The sequence below is a fragment of the Heliconius melpomene genome, chromosome 7 (assembly GCF_056956725.1).
Source record: "Heliconius melpomene rosina isolate 202511_hmr_F chromosome 7, ASM5695672v1, whole genome shotgun sequence".
NCBI classification, from domain to species: domain Eukaryota; kingdom Metazoa; phylum Arthropoda; class Insecta; order Lepidoptera; family Nymphalidae; genus Heliconius; species Heliconius melpomene.
In genome coordinates, this window is record NC_140395.1 from 5,403,775 (window position 1) to 5,424,982 (window position 21,208).

General features: G+C 33.4%; 1 protein-coding gene across 3 annotated transcripts in view; it reads left to right on the top strand.

Annotated features, from left to right (window-relative positions):
- Tre1 (Trapped in endoderm 1) overlaps positions 1–21,208 on the top strand; it is a 32,276-nt gene that overhangs the window by 8,549 nt on the left and 2,519 nt on the right. For 2 of the 3 annotated variants that reach the window (XM_085188902.1, XM_085188903.1), the window contains exons 2-6: positions 1,055–1,300; positions 8,159–8,291; positions 9,562–9,675; positions 18,696–18,798; positions 20,819–21,033. In XM_085188902.1, the coding sequence (XP_085045028.1) occupies positions 1,195–1,300; positions 8,159–8,291; positions 9,562–9,675; positions 18,696–18,798; positions 20,819–21,033 (671 nt within the window). In that variant the 5' untranslated portion in view covers positions 1,055–1,194. The remainder of the gene's footprint in view (positions 1–1,054; positions 1,301–8,158; positions 8,292–9,561; positions 9,676–18,695; positions 18,799–20,818; positions 21,034–21,208) is intronic. The other variant, XM_085188904.1, reaches the window with a different exon arrangement.

Sequence of the window (21,208 nt, forward strand, 5' to 3'; positions counted from 1 at the left end):
TATTCATTTAGTTTTAATTGAAGAGCTTACTAGAGAATACTAGTTTTAGCCCACAATTTTGCTTGAAAGGATTACAAAATTTGAAATCTCGTTTCCGTAGATGTTTCCGGAAATTCCCTTTTTTGTGTTCTCCTACCATGGACCCTCCTACCACCCTGACCACTGTCACTGTCACTTTCTCTGACTAACTTCGAATCTTCGGCATTTCAATATTAACTTTTTTAACCGAAATCTATGAAATCTCGTACAAACGAAATTTAAAGGAAATTTTCTTCAAATACCATTCGATAGATATCTATGTCAATGGACGTGAACGAGTGTTCGAGTAAACGCTCCAGTAGTCCAGTGATTGTTGCCGATAAACATGTAAATACATTTAAATCTCAATAGCTGGGTGCTCGGGCACGCAGGCAACATGGAATATTTTAGAGGAGAACGGTTGAATGAACTTATGTATTGTATTTTAACGTGTTTTGGTAAATTTTAGATGTTTTAGTGTTGACGGTAGTAGGTTCTATTTTTTAGAACTCAATTTGTCTTATGAGTTCTTTCATCAGGGTAGGCAAAGGAAACCTAGTGTTAATACACTCTGTTCCGTCCCTACTTACTGGCCAATTTTTCTAAAAAATATTTATTTTCTGAAGTGAAAATTAAATATTTTCGAACCCATAACCGTCAAGTTCACAGTCAGACAGTGTACCGCTACGCCGCGACGGTCTCTAAATTTAGTAAGATCTTTAATTTATACATATATCGAGATCAAAATTTTAAAGAACAATAGAATAATTATTTTAAAACACATCTTTTAAACCTCTTGGTAAACGTGTGTTTATCAAGTACTTGGTAAATGTTCAATGTTTGTTAATGTTTGTGTTTAGTCCTCTATGTAATTTTTTTATGTAAATATTTGAAAAAGATATGATAAAATTCTTCATTTATTGTTTTGTTATAGGCGATGGCCACATGTTTTAATCGAATTTCTTACTAACCATACATTTCCCTATTTCATCATTTCTCCTAAATCATGGCTAATCTATGATTATTTTTGTTTCAGATCATTATTTCGAGCAAATATCACCTACAAATTATCACCAGATGGATTCCAAACGACGTTGCTTACAAGAATATAAAATGAATTACTTAAATTCTATCATATCTTAATTTTAGTGACATGTTATAAATTAAGTAATTAATATGGATCTAGAAACAAGTAATTCTACGCTCGACACTATATATCCGCGCGAGGCGACGATATTGGCGGCGGCATGTGCCTGTATATTTAGCATAGTTGGGGTATTAGGTAAGTTTTTTGTATATTTTTTTTAGCTTCACGCTGGATCCCGCATGTAGCAGGATAGGCAGAGGGTGCCTAGTGTTACGACACTCCGCTCCCCAATTTCCGGTGAATTCTGGAGGCATTTGCTTTGCCTCAACAACAGAATGAAGAAATGACAATATCAAATATTTCACTTCCTCGAGTGGGAATCGAACTCGCAACCTGTCGCGTTTACACGCTTGTGACCTTACCGAAACAGATTATAATATTGAAAGGAAAGTGGAGAACGGAGTGTCTTTTCGTCAGATCTCTCCATACATACCTAAATGACCATATTATACATACAAAATTACTAAATTAATTCTTATCAAAAGTTCCACTTTTACAATATTCGAGTGCACTTGCCTATAAATATTAGTCAGTTATTGACAGGACGATAAATGATAATATTTTATTTACTCTATCCTAATGGAGAATCAGTTTGTTTGTATAATGCTTCACGGCAAGTGGATCATTACCATTTTGTATAGCATAAACATGTCAATTTTTAATACCATTTACGTCATATATATTACATATATGTATAAAAATCGAAATGTCGGTATGTACGTTTCATAGAAGAATGTCCAGATCCTATGGTGACGCAGTTAAAAATCCTCCTTAGGGAAATGTTTATATTATATACAAAAAATATATTTTCCTGGTTGTAGTCAGTGCAGTTAGGAAACGCGACGTTTAAATTTAATTTAGATAGTAATTATTATTTCATTTTCTCACCGTAATAACGAGACAATACGCGGCGTTGAGGTCCGCCACATAATGTCTTGAAAATTTTGCAGAAAATAGAGAACGAAGTGTCTTACCCCCAGGTTATCTTTACCTATCCGACTATAAAAATAATAAAAAATATCTACTGGTTAATACTAGGTAAGCAAAGAACGCAATGACTTACATAATTTTATTTAGTAAAAAAAAAGATATTGTAGGACACGTTTAGTGACAGAACTCAATCCTCGCTTTTATAGTCACCTAATCTCTCATTCAGGGTTGTGCTTGGAACTTGGAACCCAGGTGCGGGTTCAAAAGGTCCCTTTAAATACATATTAGCGTTCACCTTCATTGTCCGAGTTCCCCTATCTACCGGCAGTAAATTAAAAAAATATTCCATTCGTATTGCCTTCAAAGTAATAATATTAGTATATGACAGTAAAAAATATATATAAGTATATTTGATAGTAATTATTAGAAAAAAAAAACGCCGATATATATGTTTACATAACATCGATATCAGTTTACGTATCGATATGGATCATCGCTACCGTATCGGTTCGTAGAAGAAAGCTTGTTGCGCGTGCGCATATGATATTGTTAAAATTGTTTACTTAGTGGTAATATTTTTCATTACGCCAGCAGCGGAAATCAGCTTCACGCTGTATCCCGCACACAGCAGGATAGTCAGAGGGAACCTAATGTGAACACTAGGTCCAATTCAGTGTAGAAATACTGAACACGTCTTAAAAAGTGTCTCTACTCTCTTTTTTTTCTAACCTAGGTCTTAAAAAACATAATATTAAAACTATAATATACTAATAGAACTTTCTGAACACATACGCACATAACAACTGCTTAGAATTAAATTGAAACTCAATCGTCTCATCGACGTCACGTGCAGCGCTCAGAAGTCGCCGCTTTATTGATTTGCAATACGATAAAAAAATAATTAAAAAAAATGTTAAAATATTATGCGTGCTTATTATTATATTTATTGGTAGCAAAAAGATGAAAGAAGGTGTTTTTTTCTTTTTTGAGGTCGTCGTAGAGTAGGGGCTCAAGTGTGCGACTGTAAATGTGACGGTTGTGGATTCGATCCCCCTTTAGGAAACCTGGGGGAAATGAAATATTTAGTATTTTCATTTCCAGGAAATGGGAATCAGTCTTTACACTAGGTGGCCTCTGCCTACCCTGCTCTGTGCGGGATACTGTGTGAAGCTGATAAAAATAAACAAAATAAAAAATAATTAGGTACATTAATGATATAATGAATGCTCTAAATATTATTAATAACTCATCCTATAAATCTTTTATAGTTTATTACTACATAGGGGACGAAGGCGAACGTAATAGTAATAACATTGATAGATTCAATCAAAAAGGTTCGTTAACGTGACCTCGTATCTGCGTAACGGATTAATCACTTTACGTAAGAAACGTTGCTACGGAACGGAATGTTAAATTTTAAAAAAATCTTTCAAACCCGTTACGCACAGTATCTACATACAATTTGCAAAGTACTAGGTACTATTATAGTATTAGTAAAAAAATATTTTAAATAATATGCTAAGTGCCAGCTGTACTAGTGTAGTGCTAGTCAAAATCACCTCGGGCGTTTAGAATGTGTCATGTCACATGTGTCATACACAACTCCTGTTTACTTCCATTTGGCCACACGGGCGAAGTTAAATAGCTAGTTGAATTAAAAGCTAGAAAATTAATATTACTATAAGATATCATTGCATACAATAATATCTTAGATTGAAGAATATTTATTAATTCTACTGTTCCCTTATATTTTGAATGAATCGCCATTTTTTGTACTAATAACTCTGCAGTTAATATTTACTGCTAAAGTTTTATATATAAACTAGTGGGCCCGGACGCGGCTACGCCCGCGAAAATATAAGCCTAAATAATTAAAATAAGTTAAAAAATAATAATAAGTAGAGATTTATTATTAGAAAAAATATCTGAGTAACCGAAATGAACAAACAAAAGAAGTAAAAGTAACTAAAGGAAATTCTTAATATTAGAAAAAGTACCTAAAGTTTGCCGTGCGCGCGTACTAAACATTTTTCTATATTAAATAATTATTAATTTTTCCGAACAATATTAAATAAAATCTCAAATGATTAAAATTACGATATTTAAAATGTATAACATCGGTATAGATAACCGAACTGAGATAAATTAATTATAAGCAGCAAATAATTACATAAAAATTAAAAGTAATTCGAAAATATATTAAAATTTACTAAACCATCATAGTCATCTGCCCGTTCGCGTCGGTCATACTATACCACTCGTAGGCTAGGTCATTTGGAATCAGTGACATCTCCTTAATTATTTATTAGAATGTTATACAGTAAACTATAATTTCCATCTAGATGAAATGCTAAAAGTGACTATTATATTTATTTTCATAAGGATGAATATCAAATTATAGAAATTATCTAATTTTTGTTAATGTATACAAATCTACATCGGCGCGCGCCATGTATGCATTAAGCAAACTCACTTTGGGTGACGTTTTCTTAAAAGAACAAACTTTGCAAGCCGTTGCTTGGCAACGCGTAGCGACGATTGTTATTAACATGGCGGAATATATTGCATGTCAAATTAATTATTTTAATATATTGAGAAAATATTACAAATATGAGAAAAAAAAGTATCCTATGTTCATCCCGAGACCCTCAAGTATCTCTATATGAGTATTTTATCACAATTAAATTAGCGGTTTGGCCCTGATTGCGTAAAAGACAGACAGACAGACAGACAGACAGAGTTACTTTCGAATTTATAATATAGGTATGGTACATATACTAAACAAACATACATGCACTTAAACTAAAGCAATTCTATTAAATAGTGCCGTATTGACACGTGCGCCATTATCGAAAGCAATTAACCACCCCTCGGCCATCTTGTCCAGTCCAGTCTGTTTACAGTTCTTTGTTTGATTATATCTATTATTCTTCACTTCAAATATTTTTTTCTGCTATCAATTAGATTTTTTTAAATCTCTACGCATAGGTAACGAGTGTTCTGCAAAATAAATAAAATCTTAGTTACTTTTTCAGAAAACGTATAAAAATTAAAGCGAAAGTTTAAATGTAGTTTAATGGAAACGAATGGCTTAGTGGTCAGAGGGCTTGAATAGTTTTTAATAGTCACCGTTCAAATCCCACTATGTTAAGCTTTAGTATGTTTTCTAAAAAAACGTAGAGCTTAAGTTTAGTTTAACATTTAACATTATAAAAGTTTAAAAAAAAAACAATTTCTAAATATAAAAATTAAAAATATAAAATCTAGTTTTCAACGTGTTTGATAAAAATAACATAAAAGGTTTGTGGGTGGTGACCCGTATACTCGATTACCTTTGCCTTTCCATTAAAAAGGTTACTTTTTTACTTTTATTTTAACTCTATTTTCTTACTATATTAAATTTTTTGCTATGCATCTTTTACAACCTATGAATTCCCCCATAGTGTGCATGCCAGCCAGCCACTCTAATTTAATTGAGCCATAGCGGTCATTTCGATTTACTAAAATAAATATGAAATGAATATCTTTCATCGCAAAGTTCCGTCAAATGACCCCACAAGTGGACTCGATCGATCACAGTCAAAACAGTTTAAATACAAATATTAATAGTAAATATTAATGTGAGTTTAGTCATTGGTTCTTGAGTGATTTTAATATAATATGTGTGTATGTTTATTTTTCATCTGACTGCACAAAGAAGGAAGGCCTTTAGGGCTAGGTGGTTTCCCCGAGTGGGAATCGATCCAACGACCATCGCGTTTATAGTTACACCATGGACTTATGACGTTGATGCTAAGACAGAAGTTGAAAGTTCAATTGCCACCCAAGAGATATCTTTCAAATGAGCATGAATGTTTATTCTCTATCACCTTTATATCTCTTAATGGAAAAAATTATATTTAAACTGTTCAAACTCATGCATTGGAACAGTAATTGACTGACTGCAATGACATATACGCGATAGTTGTCGGTTCGAATCCATTCAGGGGAGTAATTACACATATATTTTTCATTTTATTACTTTGGTAAAAGTAATGAAGAGATGTATGGAAGTAAGCGGAAAGTATACAGCACTGAGAAAAAGTTGAGAAAGGAGTGTATTAACACTAGGTGCCCTCAGATTACCCCGGTAGGTATATGAGGGGTACATAATGAAGCTAAAAAATTATCTCATTCTCTATGAAAATAGATAATAATTAACAAAGACACGAGGATCTAGCGTGTTCGGAGAAGCACATTGTATGGTATCGATCAAATTGTCAATTTATAAACCGAGGGACAAATGACCCCTTGACGCTATGTGGGTAAATACAATCGATCATTTTATTTTCAATGTTATGGCAGAAATTATTTGTTTTGTACAGTATTAAAAATCGTTGAAAAAATTGTTTTAAATGTAGGAATTATAGTCACTAGCTTTAAACCGTGGCTTCGTCCGCGTCCTAGTAATCTCACATAATATATATATATAGGTACATGTCAAATTGATAACCTCCTCTTTCAAAGTCGGTTAAAAAATACAAAAGTTTAGCTTAGAACATTTTTATCTCTCGTTTTCTTACAGTTCAACACCCCGGATGCTATCAATCATGACAAGGCAAAGTGACAGTTAGCGTTTCGCGCAAAAATTAAATGGTTATCTCATTTCAATTATTTTTATTGTAACATACTGGCGTTGCTAACACGTGATGATAATGGTACCTACAAGCTAATAATAACAGCAATGACTAGTGAATGCTACTATAGTTACATATACGCCTCAGAGGCTCATAGAGGGAGAGTCAGGAGTCAGAACTTGACTGGTTTATGTTAATCTAGATGGGGAAACATAAATGACAAATATTATTTTGGGTGGAGAGGGGAAACAGTAGGTTCCCTAACTTGTTAAGCGAAAAAAGTGTGAAGCTGTTTTTTTATATTAAGATTTTCACGAGTAGAAGCAAAACCGATAACCAACTACATTCAATCATGTCTCTACTGCTTCTCAAAGGTGCGGCAAATAACAATAAATATTAAATAAGAAATCTAAACGTTGACTTCCGCTGCAAATATGACGAGAAAAAAGGAAGTGTCTTACACTAGGTTCCCTCTGCCTACCCCGCTATATGCGGGAAAAACGGGAACCAAAAAAGAATCTATCTAACGTAACTTATACTAATAGTTCCACCACAAGAGTTCCACTTAGAGATATTGAATCGATACGCAATTTTAACCAATTGTGTATTAGGTTTAATTGCGAACGCATTGCAATATACGCAATTAATGACTCACAGTCTAAAATGTTAACAGGATATGAAGATTCATGGCAATTTGCTTGATAAGTTCTATGCATTGATGACATCAGCATGTATCCTTACATTATAGTTTTAATTAAATGACAGAGAAAAATAATATTTTTTATAAAAAAAAGTGTAAACAAATTGACGTGTGGGATTTGAACCCATGACTCTTGGAAACCGTACAGGAGATATCACCACAATATCTAGTCTCAGAAGAGAGAAACAGTAAACCTTTACCCAAATGGAATTCGAACTGTTAACCATTTCGATTAATTTAGTCCTAAATAAATTAAACCGCTCGAAATATATCATTTATTACACAACCGACACTTTAAAACAACACAATATATTATTATTTTATAAAGAATCTCAACAGTCAACACAAATTTAAGCAAAAAAACAAGACAATTGTACTTGTAACAGCGATATTAGATTACGCAGAAAATAAAATCAAAAAACTAAAAAAGTGCCTATAATTAATTGGCTAGACCATTTAGACTATTTTCGAGAACTGTGAATAGGAGGCCTACCTAGTATAACGACACAGTGTTTGACTAAACCCGACGGTTGTGGATTCGGTGCCTACTCGGGGTAATTAATTATTTCCATTTCCTCGCTCTGGCCACAATACAAAACGTGGTGGCTTTGTAATCCTTTAGCGGTTCGTGGAGACTGGAGTGCCTTACCACTCGATCCCTTCTGCCTACTCTGCCTATATGCGGGATATAGCGTGAAGCTAAAAAAAATGACGTTATCTTAATATTAATTATATATTTTTTTCCAGGCAACTTCATTACAACAGTAGCACTCCTCATGCATCCAAAGCTTCGTGGCCATGTGACCACCATGTTTGTTCTATCACTCTGCGTATCAGATCTGCTGTTCTGCAGCATCAATCTGCCATTGACGGCGAGCAGGTATAGTCGTTTATATTAAACTTATGTATCTATAAGACTATAATTATTGATTCGCCACTCAACACGTAATGCCTCCAGAATTCGGCGGAAAATGGGGAGCCTCTTGCCTCCCCACTTTCCCCCTTCTGCCTACTCTTCTACATGCGGAATACAACTACCAAGATCCATCTCGGACTTGAGAGCGATTTATAAATACGGGTAAATTTAGCAAGGTTATCTAAAATATAAAAGGTCATATGACCAAAATTCGTTGTTCCTTTTGCCTCTCACCCTTAAGATGTGGAAAATGGAAAGAAGAGAACTTCTTACTAAGATCTTAGAAAAATAAATAAATTCAACGGTTTGTCCAAAAAAATACATCGATTGAAAATAAAATGTCAAAATAGATATGTACAAAAATACATTCGAGGCACGCTCCCAAACATATGTTAATTAATATAGAAACACAATCTTGTGTGAAACACGACGCCAGTCAAAGCACATGTCAGCGAAGCGAACGACTGTTACAAAAAAATATTAATTTATCGCTTACTTATGGAGAAAAAATGCCTGGAATTTCAATATTTTACAGCTTATACCAATAAGCTATTTTAAGCTTAACACCAGTTAGCTATTTTATTATTTTAATTTGTAGGTTTTATATTTAACTAATGAATAACAGAACAGTTTAGGCTTAATGAAAATGCTGTAAAATCTATTGCAACGATTTTTTTAATTGCCGAAATATTTTAATATAATTATGTCAATGAAACTAATAAAAAAAGTGTTTTTTTTTTATTTTCACCGTAACGCTTAGAGTTCTGTACTCTCTGGCTACCCCGCTACAGAGTAAAAATGAAGCTATTTTTTTATATTTTTTAGCATATTACAAAGAACATTTTGAAATATATTTTTGTTAGTTATGACTTTTATTATTGGTGTCACGAAAATTACGCATTGGCTATATTATTATATGTACAATTGAATCGCTTAGTTAGGAAAAACTGTGTACCTACATAAAAGAAAAACATTCAAACATTTGCTATGTATGGACTTTTAAATACAATATTTCAATATCTTAAAAAAATTAAGAGCCGTCATCGCAAACTGCGGCGATGAACTCCGCCTTGAGTAGCGGAGTCACGGAATCTCTTGAAAATTAGGCGGGAAGAGAGCAACGGGGTGTTTTAACACTTAGCCTAGTTTGGGAGCCCCATCGGCCTAAATCCGAGAAGCTGTGAATAACTATAAATATTATGAAATTGTATACATTTACACGTATTTTCTGCAGGTACATAAATCAACAATGGGTGCTTGGCCCAAGCCTGTGTCAGATGTTCGCGTTCGTGTTCTACGGCAACGAGGCTGTATCATTACTGTCTATGGTCGCTATCACTATTAACAGGTAAGACCTCTATGTATATGTTGTATGTGTCTCTACATGGGTAGCAGTAATCGCAGTGTCATATCACTGCGATTTATTTTTTGTTACAAATGAATTTTATATATTTTAATTTCCTCACTCTGGTAAAAAACCAAAATGTAGTGTTGAGTTCCGTCACTCAACACACAATGCCTCAAGAATGCGATGGAAAGCCGGGAACAGAAGTTTCTTAATACTTGGTTGGCAAGTTCCTTCTGTCTACCCTGCCATGTGCGGGATACAACGTGAAGCTAAAAAAAATTGTATATCTATATCTTTTTTTTCGTCTCTCTTATCATGCATGATAACACTGACATTAGGTACCCTATTTTTAAATCATGACATTTTCCTGATATGAGATTTTTGAATGGTGGGATATGCAGGTTACAGTCTGAAATAGTCTAAACTTAATATATATTTTTAAATTAAAATCAGCTTCTCAGACCCACAAACTGCAGGGTATCCAGAGAGAATCTAGTGTAAAGACACTCCGTTCCCCGTACAATATATTTTTTTATTAATTATATTTTTAACTTAATATACTAACCCTGATCAGAAATCGAACCCAGTAGCATTATTATGGCATGCAATCCGTTAATTGGAAGAAAAAACATATAGTCTCTTACAGGTAAATATTAACCCGCGGCTACTCTCATAAAATAACAGTCGTAAATTGTCAAATTCTATATATATATTTCAATACGATACGATATATATATTTCAAATGAAAAACGATACAAGATAGCATGTAAGACATAAACAAAAAAAACCCGAAGTAACGAGATGAAAGGTGTTTATATGAAAAAGAATATAAAAGAAAAATATTTTCGTTGTACAAAATTGAACTTGTCGAAATTGTGTGTAGGTTAAAAGCTATGCTTTTAATAACTGAGCCCTAATGTTTATAAACATGTCAATAAATAAAAAAAAATAACATTACACATTTCAATTTCTATGCATATGGTTGTGTGAAGGCGTATAGTGGGAGGGAGAGTTAATTTTTTAATAAAAACTATTCTTAGTATTAGAAAGCTGAAGAATTAACCAAATATGGTTATGCTAATCTCAGAATTAATGGTAATAAAATAAAAAAATTGTGTTGAATAGTCTATTTATCGAGGTAGGCTATAGGCTATTTCACATATATTTTATTAGCCTCACGTTTTATCCTACTGAAGCCAGAGGGTACCTGGGAATGTAATATTAAGACACTTCCATTTCCCGCATTCCGCGGAATCTGGAGGCAATGGTAAATGGTGAGCGGCGAAACCCAACTCCACACTTTGCCTCTTTACCAATTTACCAATATACATACAGAACCTTTTCTATATTTCCAATACACTCTTGGACCATTCCATTCAATACAACCCAAAACATTACCATTAACCTATAAACATTCTTAACGAAATTAAGTCATAAAAATGACGTCCGACGTCCGCGATGTAAGATGCGAGATGCATTGCGTTTACAGCCCGGAAGAGATAAAAGATAAAAGGGGATGAGGCTGAGAAAACAACGCGAGTTGTTCTTTAATATGACACCGATTGATATAATAGCGATTGTTTAAAAAAAAGAACGAAACGGTTTATATGCAATAGAGCATGCTTTAGGGCATATTAACATGCTTAATAATAACTTGAACGTAGTCGGATTCGAACCTGCAACTCCAGAATCAAGGGGATTCGACTTAATTTAAGCATTTTATGAAAACTAAAACATATATTTTCAAAATTGCAACTTATCTAACTTTTGAACTAAACTCGTCTTTAATATACTACCTACATGATAATCCTATTTAAAAATAGGAAGATACTATTTATATATAGATAGCGTAGCGTTAAGTTCTGCAACTCAACACGCAATGTCTTGAAAATTGGGTGGAAAGTACAAAATGGAAGTCTTAACACTAAGTTCTATCTGTCTACTCTGCTATATACAGGATGCAAGGTGAAGCTCAGAAACTATTTTCATAAACTATATTAGTTATTTCATGGCGGAACCCAACGCCGTGTTTTCAAATTTCAATTACAAAAATAGTTTCAGAGGAAATAAAACATGAAAGCCAAACTACTGGCATTGTTAAATTACGAGTGGGCATGAGTGAATCGTAAAATAAAATACGTGGGAACACTCAAACAGTGTATAAACGTCCGCGGGTTATTTACTACCATCGTTCGTGGTGTGCTGCAATTTAAAAGCTACTTTTTATATTATTTTATGTATATATCTCTATAGTGATTAATAACGAGCCACTCAACCACATGTATTCCATGCCTCCAGAATTTGGCAGAAAGTGGGGAACGGAAGTGAGTTAATGGGATCAGAGTGTCTTAACTGTAGGTCCCCAGGTACCCTCAGGCTACTCTGCTATCTTGGAAACCGTGAGGCTAAACAAAATTATTTCCCTATATTTTGAAGGGCCGCTTCACGCTTTTTCCCATATAATACTACAGAGAACCTAATGTTAAGACACTTTGTTCCCCACGCACTGTACTGTAGTGTTATGGAATACAACTCTACTCTTCTCTCTTGTAACAGAACGAGAGAATGAAAATAATAAGGCAGAGGAAACATGTTTATATATTTTATATTCTACTATAATTATAGATTCGTAACTATCTTAATTGTAAGCCGTTTAATTGTAATTAGAAAATGTTCGATTAAATGCAATGGGTGCACATTATATTCTCACTCCAGGAATTTATTTTTATAGCCTGAAATTTCTGAGAATCGAACTATATATAACTCTATAGTATATTTTTCATTACTTTCTCACAGAGAAAACATGAAACATATATGGATATTTTCGATCTTTCCGCTTACCTAATTACGCAGGATAGCACAAAATCAGTAGTTCACGAGATCCACCAAAACACTACGAGACCAAAGACCCGTCCAAAATACCTAGTCAGCAGGTAGTTAGGTAGGTCTCTCCCAGTGTCTAGTTTACATTAACAAAAACTTAATTCATTCACGATTACAAACTGCTATAATTTTCAACAAACTATACAAATCACTATAATTTTCATTTTCTAAAGCGTTATTCTCACACTTAGGTTAGTAATTTAGTATAATAATTAAAAACATATTAAAATTTCGTATACAAATTTTAACACGGATGGATTCCAAACCCATATCATTATACTTATAATTTATGTTTTCAACATGTAAATTTTCTATCACACCATAAACGACCCCCATGTTTAAATAACTTATTTAGATGCGTTTCAATTTACAACTTCCATTGTTAGATTCTAAAAGAATTTTAAGTGCATTGTGTGGAGTGATTCGAGTATTTTAAGTAGGACGCCCTAAGCTTAATGCTGATAGGAAAAGTAATGTAAAATGTATATGTATGGTACTAAGAAGTGCAGAAGAAAACAGATAATGCTGAATATTAAGCAGTTTTGTTTTTTTTTTTAATTTTTATACTTTTGATTATTTTCTTCTGTGAATGAATAATAGGAAGAAGTTCAGAAACCTTAGCCCCAGGGGGTTGACTACTCCTAGACTGTACTGTACAGCAGATATATATACTCGTAGATATATATTAGGGTTCAATCTACATCCATAATAATCCATACATAGTATAAATATTTTCATGGGGGTTTCCATAAATCAGAGTAGATGGATAGAATGACAACCGAAATTCCAGACATTATGTGTTGAGTCACGGAACTTAACGCCGAGTAATGGTAAAAAGATAGCTTCTAAAAAGAGCTAGATATTAATTAAATTAGCTTAAACAGCAATGTAATTAATTTAAACACGCAAAACTAATACATTACTAGCTTTCTCCTCTTAATAATCAAAAGTATATAAAAATATTTGCACGCCACCAAATAAATCGTATAGTGACTAGTGCTACTTTCTATGGACATCTACAAAAGTAATCTATCTATATTAGTTATATCCAAACTTTAATATAGGAGTTTATTTGGGTGTATGTGCTATTGTTAGAAAATATTGGTTCAAATTGAAAAAAAGAGGAAGCATTAGTTCAAATTGATAAAAACACAAAGATAGACCAGTAACCGAGGAAGCCTTAAGGCATTGTCACACAACCGTCGTTCTTTTATGGAGATATTTTATATTAAAGAAGCGTCTATTCGCTTTTTCTTTTATAGCAGGATAGCCAGAGGGAGATAGTGGTAAGATACTCCGTTTTCCACTCAATTTTCGAGATTGACGGTGAATGGCGAAACTCAACGCCGTGCTTCATCCATTAAAGCGAGAAAATATATATATGATATGTACAAAAAATATTTATGTACTATACAATGACAAGTAAAATAATAATCATATGTATACTATGATAATTAAGGAAGGGAACAGCAAGTAACTCAAACAGGAAGACGATAACATCAGAACTACTAATGCATACAAAATATATTCATTGACTATTAAGAAATTGTAATCTAAAATCTGGAACCTCTATTGAAAATTAATTTTATATTAACACTAGCTCATATCTGCGGCTTCGTCGCTTCTCCCGTGGTTAAGCTGAAATAACCAATATTTTTTTACAGCGGCCACAACTCGTTGATTGTATTACATTCAGGTAAAAAATGTGTTACTTAAAAATAAAATAAAAATAATAAGTCACATCACAAGGCCAAGAAGTAAATAACCATCTATGATTGTAGATATTTCAAAATGCTATAGAAAACGAATAACGATGATTAAAGCTTATTGTTTATAGAAATTAGCTGTAAAATTATTTATATCTTGATGTACATAGTAAAAAAATAATTAGATACTTATACCGTAATTTACCGTTTTCTATCGGTTGTTAGGTGAGTTATTAACTGATTCATCGATCTGGAGCTTTTGTTGCAAAAAATAGCGTTAGAAAACGTTCAGTATTTATATACCTACAGCAGAGTAGACAGATGGAAACTAGTGTTAAGACACTCCATTCCCCAACTTCCGCTTAATTTCAGAGACATAAACGTGTTGTATGGCTAAACTAAATCAAAAAAAATCTCAATTTTCACAACCAATTTACAAGCTTTAAATATTTTGATTTTTGTAAAATATTTAAATAATTGTATTTTTATAGTATTTTAATACTTAAAAAAATTGTAGTTCCACACAGTATGCAAAGGTAACCTGGTCACGTAAAACTATTATCAATAATTATAAAAATTGGCAATGTCTGGTTGTAAACGACGGTTGTAGTACACACCCTCATCATGGCAATGGTTTTTAACACTCTCCTGCTCTAGCAAGACATAAAGCGGCGTTGATTTTCGCTACTCAACACCCAATGTCTCGAATTCGGGCGGAAAGTATTTCTGTAGCTAAACACCACGGTTCTCTCTGCCTAGCCTGCTCTATGGGATGAAGTTATAGTAAAATAAAACGATAAATTTTAAAACAGATGCATGTCTTCAATCAAAAAGGAATTCACTGTTATATAAGACTACTTTAAAGCCTATAATCCACTAATCCACGCGTCCATCTTTATAAAAGAAATATTTATTTGTGTTACTTCATCGAGTCACTCGTCTCACTTTTGCTTCGGATATCTGTTTACAACTTTACATAGCAATAAAAATTCGTAAGCCATAAGCTATACTCTGCCTTATGTCCTAAATAGTGAAAATAGTATTTATATTTTATAAAGTAATAATTATAGGAAAAAGTATTATTAGTATATTTAATATAATCGCGTTGGTTGTGGTCGCATTTCTCCGTTTTACGAAGATAAAACGTGGCGTTGAGTTCCGCGATTTACCTACCCACTTATCACCCAACATCTAGAATTCGGGCGAAAAGCATAGAGAAGAGTGCCTGAAAACTAGGTTCTCTGTGGGATAAAGCGTAAGCTAGCGGCTCTAATTTCTTCCATTTGAGACATACATATTTACATTTATTATTGAGACTGGAACCAAGATATTTTGGGTGAAAATCGAACCATCTTTTTCAATAATTTACAAATAATATTTTACTGAATATAATTTATATTCATATTTATATCACAACATTTATTTCCTATACATATAACATCTACACCCACTATTTCTTTAAAAGATCGTTTATAACAAACAAAATATCGTTTGTACCATACTCAATTTACCATAAAAATAAACTCATTGATGGCGGCGGGTCAGTAGCCGCCGCATAAAGGCGCTCTGTGCTCTGTGGCATTGAGTTACTCTATTTGTGCATCTTCGCTTTCATCTCTGTGTTGAGTGTTGATGATATCATCGGCAACAACACTTGAGGATATTATATTTTTTTAGCACTGGTCAAATTAATATTTAGTAAGCAATGTCTTATGCGGCGTTGGATTCTGCCAGCCGCAACGTAGTATCTCGAAATCGGGTGAAAAGCAAAGATAGAAAGAATGGAGAGTCTCTACATTAGGTTCTTTTTGTCCTGTCGCTCTACCTACCACCTTAAATATGTAATTCAGACTAGAATTTGATTTCTATTTACGTATACGTAATGATTACCTATACTTAATGACTCGGGATCATTACTTGTTTAAATTTCAAACGTGAATATTTTAATATTTTTTAAAAAATATTTATTTATTAATTTTCTATATAAAAAATTAATGAAGGATAGAATTGTGTAAATGCAAATTGAAAGAAAACTTGTGTTATTTTATATGTATTTCTTTTATAATATTCATACAAATTATTAAAAAAAATATTGTAGGTACCTACTTGATATGAACCCGCACTTTTGTTTAGAATTTTCTTGCTATTTTTAACTCATATATTAGTGAATGTTATCGTTTACGGATACCAAGTAACTGGTACGGGATATATATTCGTGTGTTTATTTTCAAAGATTTTATGATGTGCCATGAATGTGCGGTGAATGAAGCTGTAAATCGTAACATTCCACGAGAAACATGATTTTTACTCGTAAAACAATAGTATTGAGGCCGTCGAGCCGCAGTGGCCAGTGGCGTCTGGCGCCGGCGTTTAATTCCGCCACTCAACACGTAACACAAAGTACGGAACAGAGTGTCTTAACAGTTAACACTAGGTTCCCTCTGCCTACCCTGCTGTACCTATGCGGGATACAGCGTGAAGTATAATAGTAATACATGTAAGTGGAACAGCATTTGACTGTAAGCGCAATGGTTATGGGGGAATTTCTCCACCTATCATCATACAATGTCTCGAATTCGGGTATTATGTCGTGAAGAACGGAATGTCTTAAAACCAGGATCTCTCCTATTGTCCTAGAAATCTCTGCTTGCCAAGTGCGGGAACGTATCTATGTTTATAAAAATATGATAAAGAACTATTGCAAAGTCAACTAAGATTACTTCACAGCGGGACGACAGGACATAATTATCTACATCAAACACTTATTTCTCACGCTGAGTGCCTTTTAAACGATAAAACCACTTTGGGGTGTCGCTCCGTTATCCGTTAATAAAAACCTTATCGGTTACTTCTGTGACCGATTAAATATTATTAACATATTGAATACTAGTGGACCCGAACGCGGCTACGCCCGCTTGAATTATACGAATATTTATTAAATATATTTATGAAATTATTTTCAGTTTTCATTAGAGAGATGCGTTAGGCAAGCTCATTTTGGGTGACGTTTTCTAACAACAAGCCTTGCAAATCGTTGCTTAGCAACGACGGTTGTTATTAACATGGCGGAATAAATTGCATATCAAATTAATAAGTATTTTAATATATTAGTATATATCGAAAATAATACAAATATGAGAAAAAAAAGTATACTATGTTCATCCCGAGACCCTCAAGTATTTCTATATGAGTATCTTATCACAATTAAATTAGCGGTTTGGCCCTGATTGCGTAAAAGACAGACAGACAGACAGACAGACAAAGTTACTTTCGAATTTATAATATAGGTATGGATGTTTCGAACTATAAATGGTATTTCCATACTTCATATCTATCGTTATATTAGGTATAATAAAATTGAGGAGTTTGTTTAATTGAACGCGCGTATCTCAGGAACTAATGAAATATTTAACTTAACATGTAATCAGCTATACTTTGTCTGTTTCTCCAATCTTATTTTTTTCAGGAACGTCTAAACGCAAGGAAAGACAAAGGAATTTTAATTACATATATATGTGGTTAATATAAACAATGTTTTTGGTCATTATCAATTAGTGCGCTATATGCTTTTAAATATTCAACTTTTTTTGTGAATTCTCATTCTTTATTCCATTTAAACAAAAGAAGCTGGTTTGAACAAAAGAAGCTTTAATATTTAATAGACTGTAAATAATAAGCCTTATTGAAAGTTTAAATTATGAAAAATTTTATTTACTCCACCCTTTCATGTTATATGGATAAAAATATTATAATATACCCCATAACGATACGAAAAGGACGTGGCAGACATTGACAGTAGTACTAATGGGACAACGTCAGTCTGTAAACGCGACGGTTGTTTGTTCGATTCCCGGGTTAGGGAATCAATTATTTCCGAAACTCAACTTGCAACGTGTTAAATTAGGACGGAAAACGAAGAACTGAGTGTTTTTTAGATGAAAGCGTGACGTAGAATTTTTTTTATTATTATGCGGGTATTTTTATGATATTAGTCTCGCTTAATAAACTCTAAAAAGAACTGCCATAAACAAAGGTTCCCCTTTATGTATTTTATTAAAGTTACAACTAAGAGGCCAGTTCTGGCGCAGGGTCACAAGACTTGTGTGACAAGTTGTGGGTTCGATTCCCACCCAAGGAAATGAAATATTTATTTGATTTCTTTGCTCTAGTGCCTTCCATTGCCTGTTGGACGCCTCTATAATTTTAATTTTTAAAAATATTATCTTTTCATTTAAATGAATATTATTTATGGATCTTCAAACGCTGGTCTCTGTATACTTCTTTCACCTCGTCCACTGTTATCAATATATTCAGACGACGACATTAGGGAATCCTCAACAGGTTTTTTACGTTACCATTCTCCAATATCGTTAATACTATGTTCTCGTAGATGAACTAAGTATTAAATATCACAATAATTTTTTTTTCCAGATATACTCTCATAGCGTACTATGATATGTACTCACAGATTTACACCACCACGAAGATATGGATCCAGTTGCTTCTTATATGGCTGGTGTCCTTCGGATTAATGGTAAGGGCAAAAATATTTTATATACTTTGAGGCTGTCGTTGCGTAGCAAGGGGGTGTTCCCACATACAAAGCATTTTCTGTAAGTGTGGAATAACACTTTGAAAGTGTTAAAAATTTTACTACTTTTTGTTATTAAGGAAATATTGAGTAATATTTATGCGAGGAAAGTGATTTCGAAATAATTTCTTCGAATTAGTCATTAAAAGGCACGTTCAAACGGCCGATGACCTAAGCATTGCTAACGCGTCGATATAAGCTGTTCTATATAATATTAGTCTAGCTATATTCCCAATTCGTAGTACAAATGAAGTAAACAGCTCTTGGGAGCAGTTACGCTGTTCTTGTTCTCTTGCTTTTTACACTTACCTTTGAGCTCCCACAAACCCAGTGACGCTATGAAGACTAAAAGAAGAGTAGGAAATCTCCCCTAATTAAATTGCTTAGGGCGTTGTGATGCAGTGGTACAGCATCAGCAGTTAATAAAAATAATTCAATCCCCAAATGAGAATCAAACCCACAAACGTAGAATTTACAGTCAGAAGTTGTTTCGGCCTCAAAAAATTATATAATAAACAATTATATATTCAAACTTTATTTAAACAAGCGAGCATTATGAAGGAAGTGGAATTAGTTCGTTGCACTTCAACACTCGTATGGCTATAGTTAATTGCTACGAATTAAGCGCATCCGTGTACAGCCCGCTTTACACTGCGGCTTAATTGTCAAATACTTTTTTATGTTTTTTTATTGTTTTTAATGATTGTGAATAGCTGGTTTTATCTATTTTTTGTTGTGAGGGTCTTTTTATATTACTTTTTATTGTCATTAGTGTCAATGTCTATAATCTGTTAATCTTTTTGTTTTTAATCGAATCTACTTATGTAAAAGAAATAACAGAAACGTCTCTTAATAAATATGCCTAAAATAAATTAATTATTATATTAAAAAAAACAAGTTACTTATATAACCTAGACGTGAATTTTATAAAAAAATACACCTATAACAGAACCAACCTACTTCTCTTACCGCCCAATTGACCGTACAAAAAATTTTAAATTGAGTGGCGGAACCCAAACCCGCACTATCTCTTATTATCGTACCGTAATCGTACCCACAACTATCGCGCTTAAAGTCACGAAGACCTCGAAGGAACATATCATTCCTAATATTTTTTTAAAGCTAATTTATTTTTTCATTTATAATCGCTCCCACTTATACTTTAAACTCGTTAATGGCTGCCCACGTATAGCATTTCCGTAATCCAAACTAATAGAATGTACGTCGATCATGTTGGAACAATTTCGACCAATTGTCTCTAACGCGTTTTAATAGCGGTGAAGTAATTGGGGATTGTTAGTGAATCATACAATGCGTGAGGTCCCTATGTAATTGGTGTGATTTTGGAAGCTTGCTTTATAATTCCGCGGCGTTGAGTTACGCAACTTAATAGGCAATGTCTCGGAAATTTGACAGATAGATAGCATAGTTAGATTCTCTCTGCTAAGCCTGGTATGGGGTAAAAAAGCGTTTATCTGCTTTCTTTTATATGTTAGTTGTGTATACCATTATAATTTAGATTATTTTAAACACGAAATTTCTAAAATAGACAAGTGTATAATAACAGAGCGTTTTTGTTACATTGCTTTTGCGGTAGATAATTATAGATATGTAAGGAAATTATTGATCTTATATTTGTTAGCAATTTTTTTTTTATATTCACACTGTACACACGCACATAGCAGTGTAGGCAGAGGGAACCTGGGGACCTAACATAAATACACTCCGTTCACTTCCGTTCCACATTCAGAGTAAAAATCAGATCTAAAACCACAAACTGCGTTTGTACAATCAGACGGTTGCCCCACCACGTGATTTATCTCATCTTTCAAAAAAAATCATAACATTGACTAAAACGAGGCATGGATTATCTTAACACTAGGTTAACTCTACCTAGCCCGCTATCTGCAGGATAGAGAGTGAAACTGAAAGGGAATTAACTAAAATCCTTCCTATTTTCTAGATACCACCCCTCCTAGGTATATGGGGCAGATTGGGTCTAGACCCAAACACATTTTCCTGTACAATCCTACCAAAGGACGGTAGAAGTCCCAAGAAGTATCTCTTCGTGTTTGGCTTTGCGCTACCCTGCGTAGTGATTATAGTCTCCTATTCTTGCATTTACTGGCGCGTGAGAGAGAGTAAGAGAAAACTAGAAGGGCGCAGGTGTGTATGTGGGTGAGATATCTTTTTGCATGTTTTGTATGTTAATTTAGATTGTATAGAAAATAATGTTATTTAGACAATTTGAAAAAACCCAATATTATTAACATTATTAAAAAACTTGCGCGAGATGAATTAATGATTAAAGTAATTATTAGTAGATATAATTTTAAAGGTTAAAGGGCTTTCC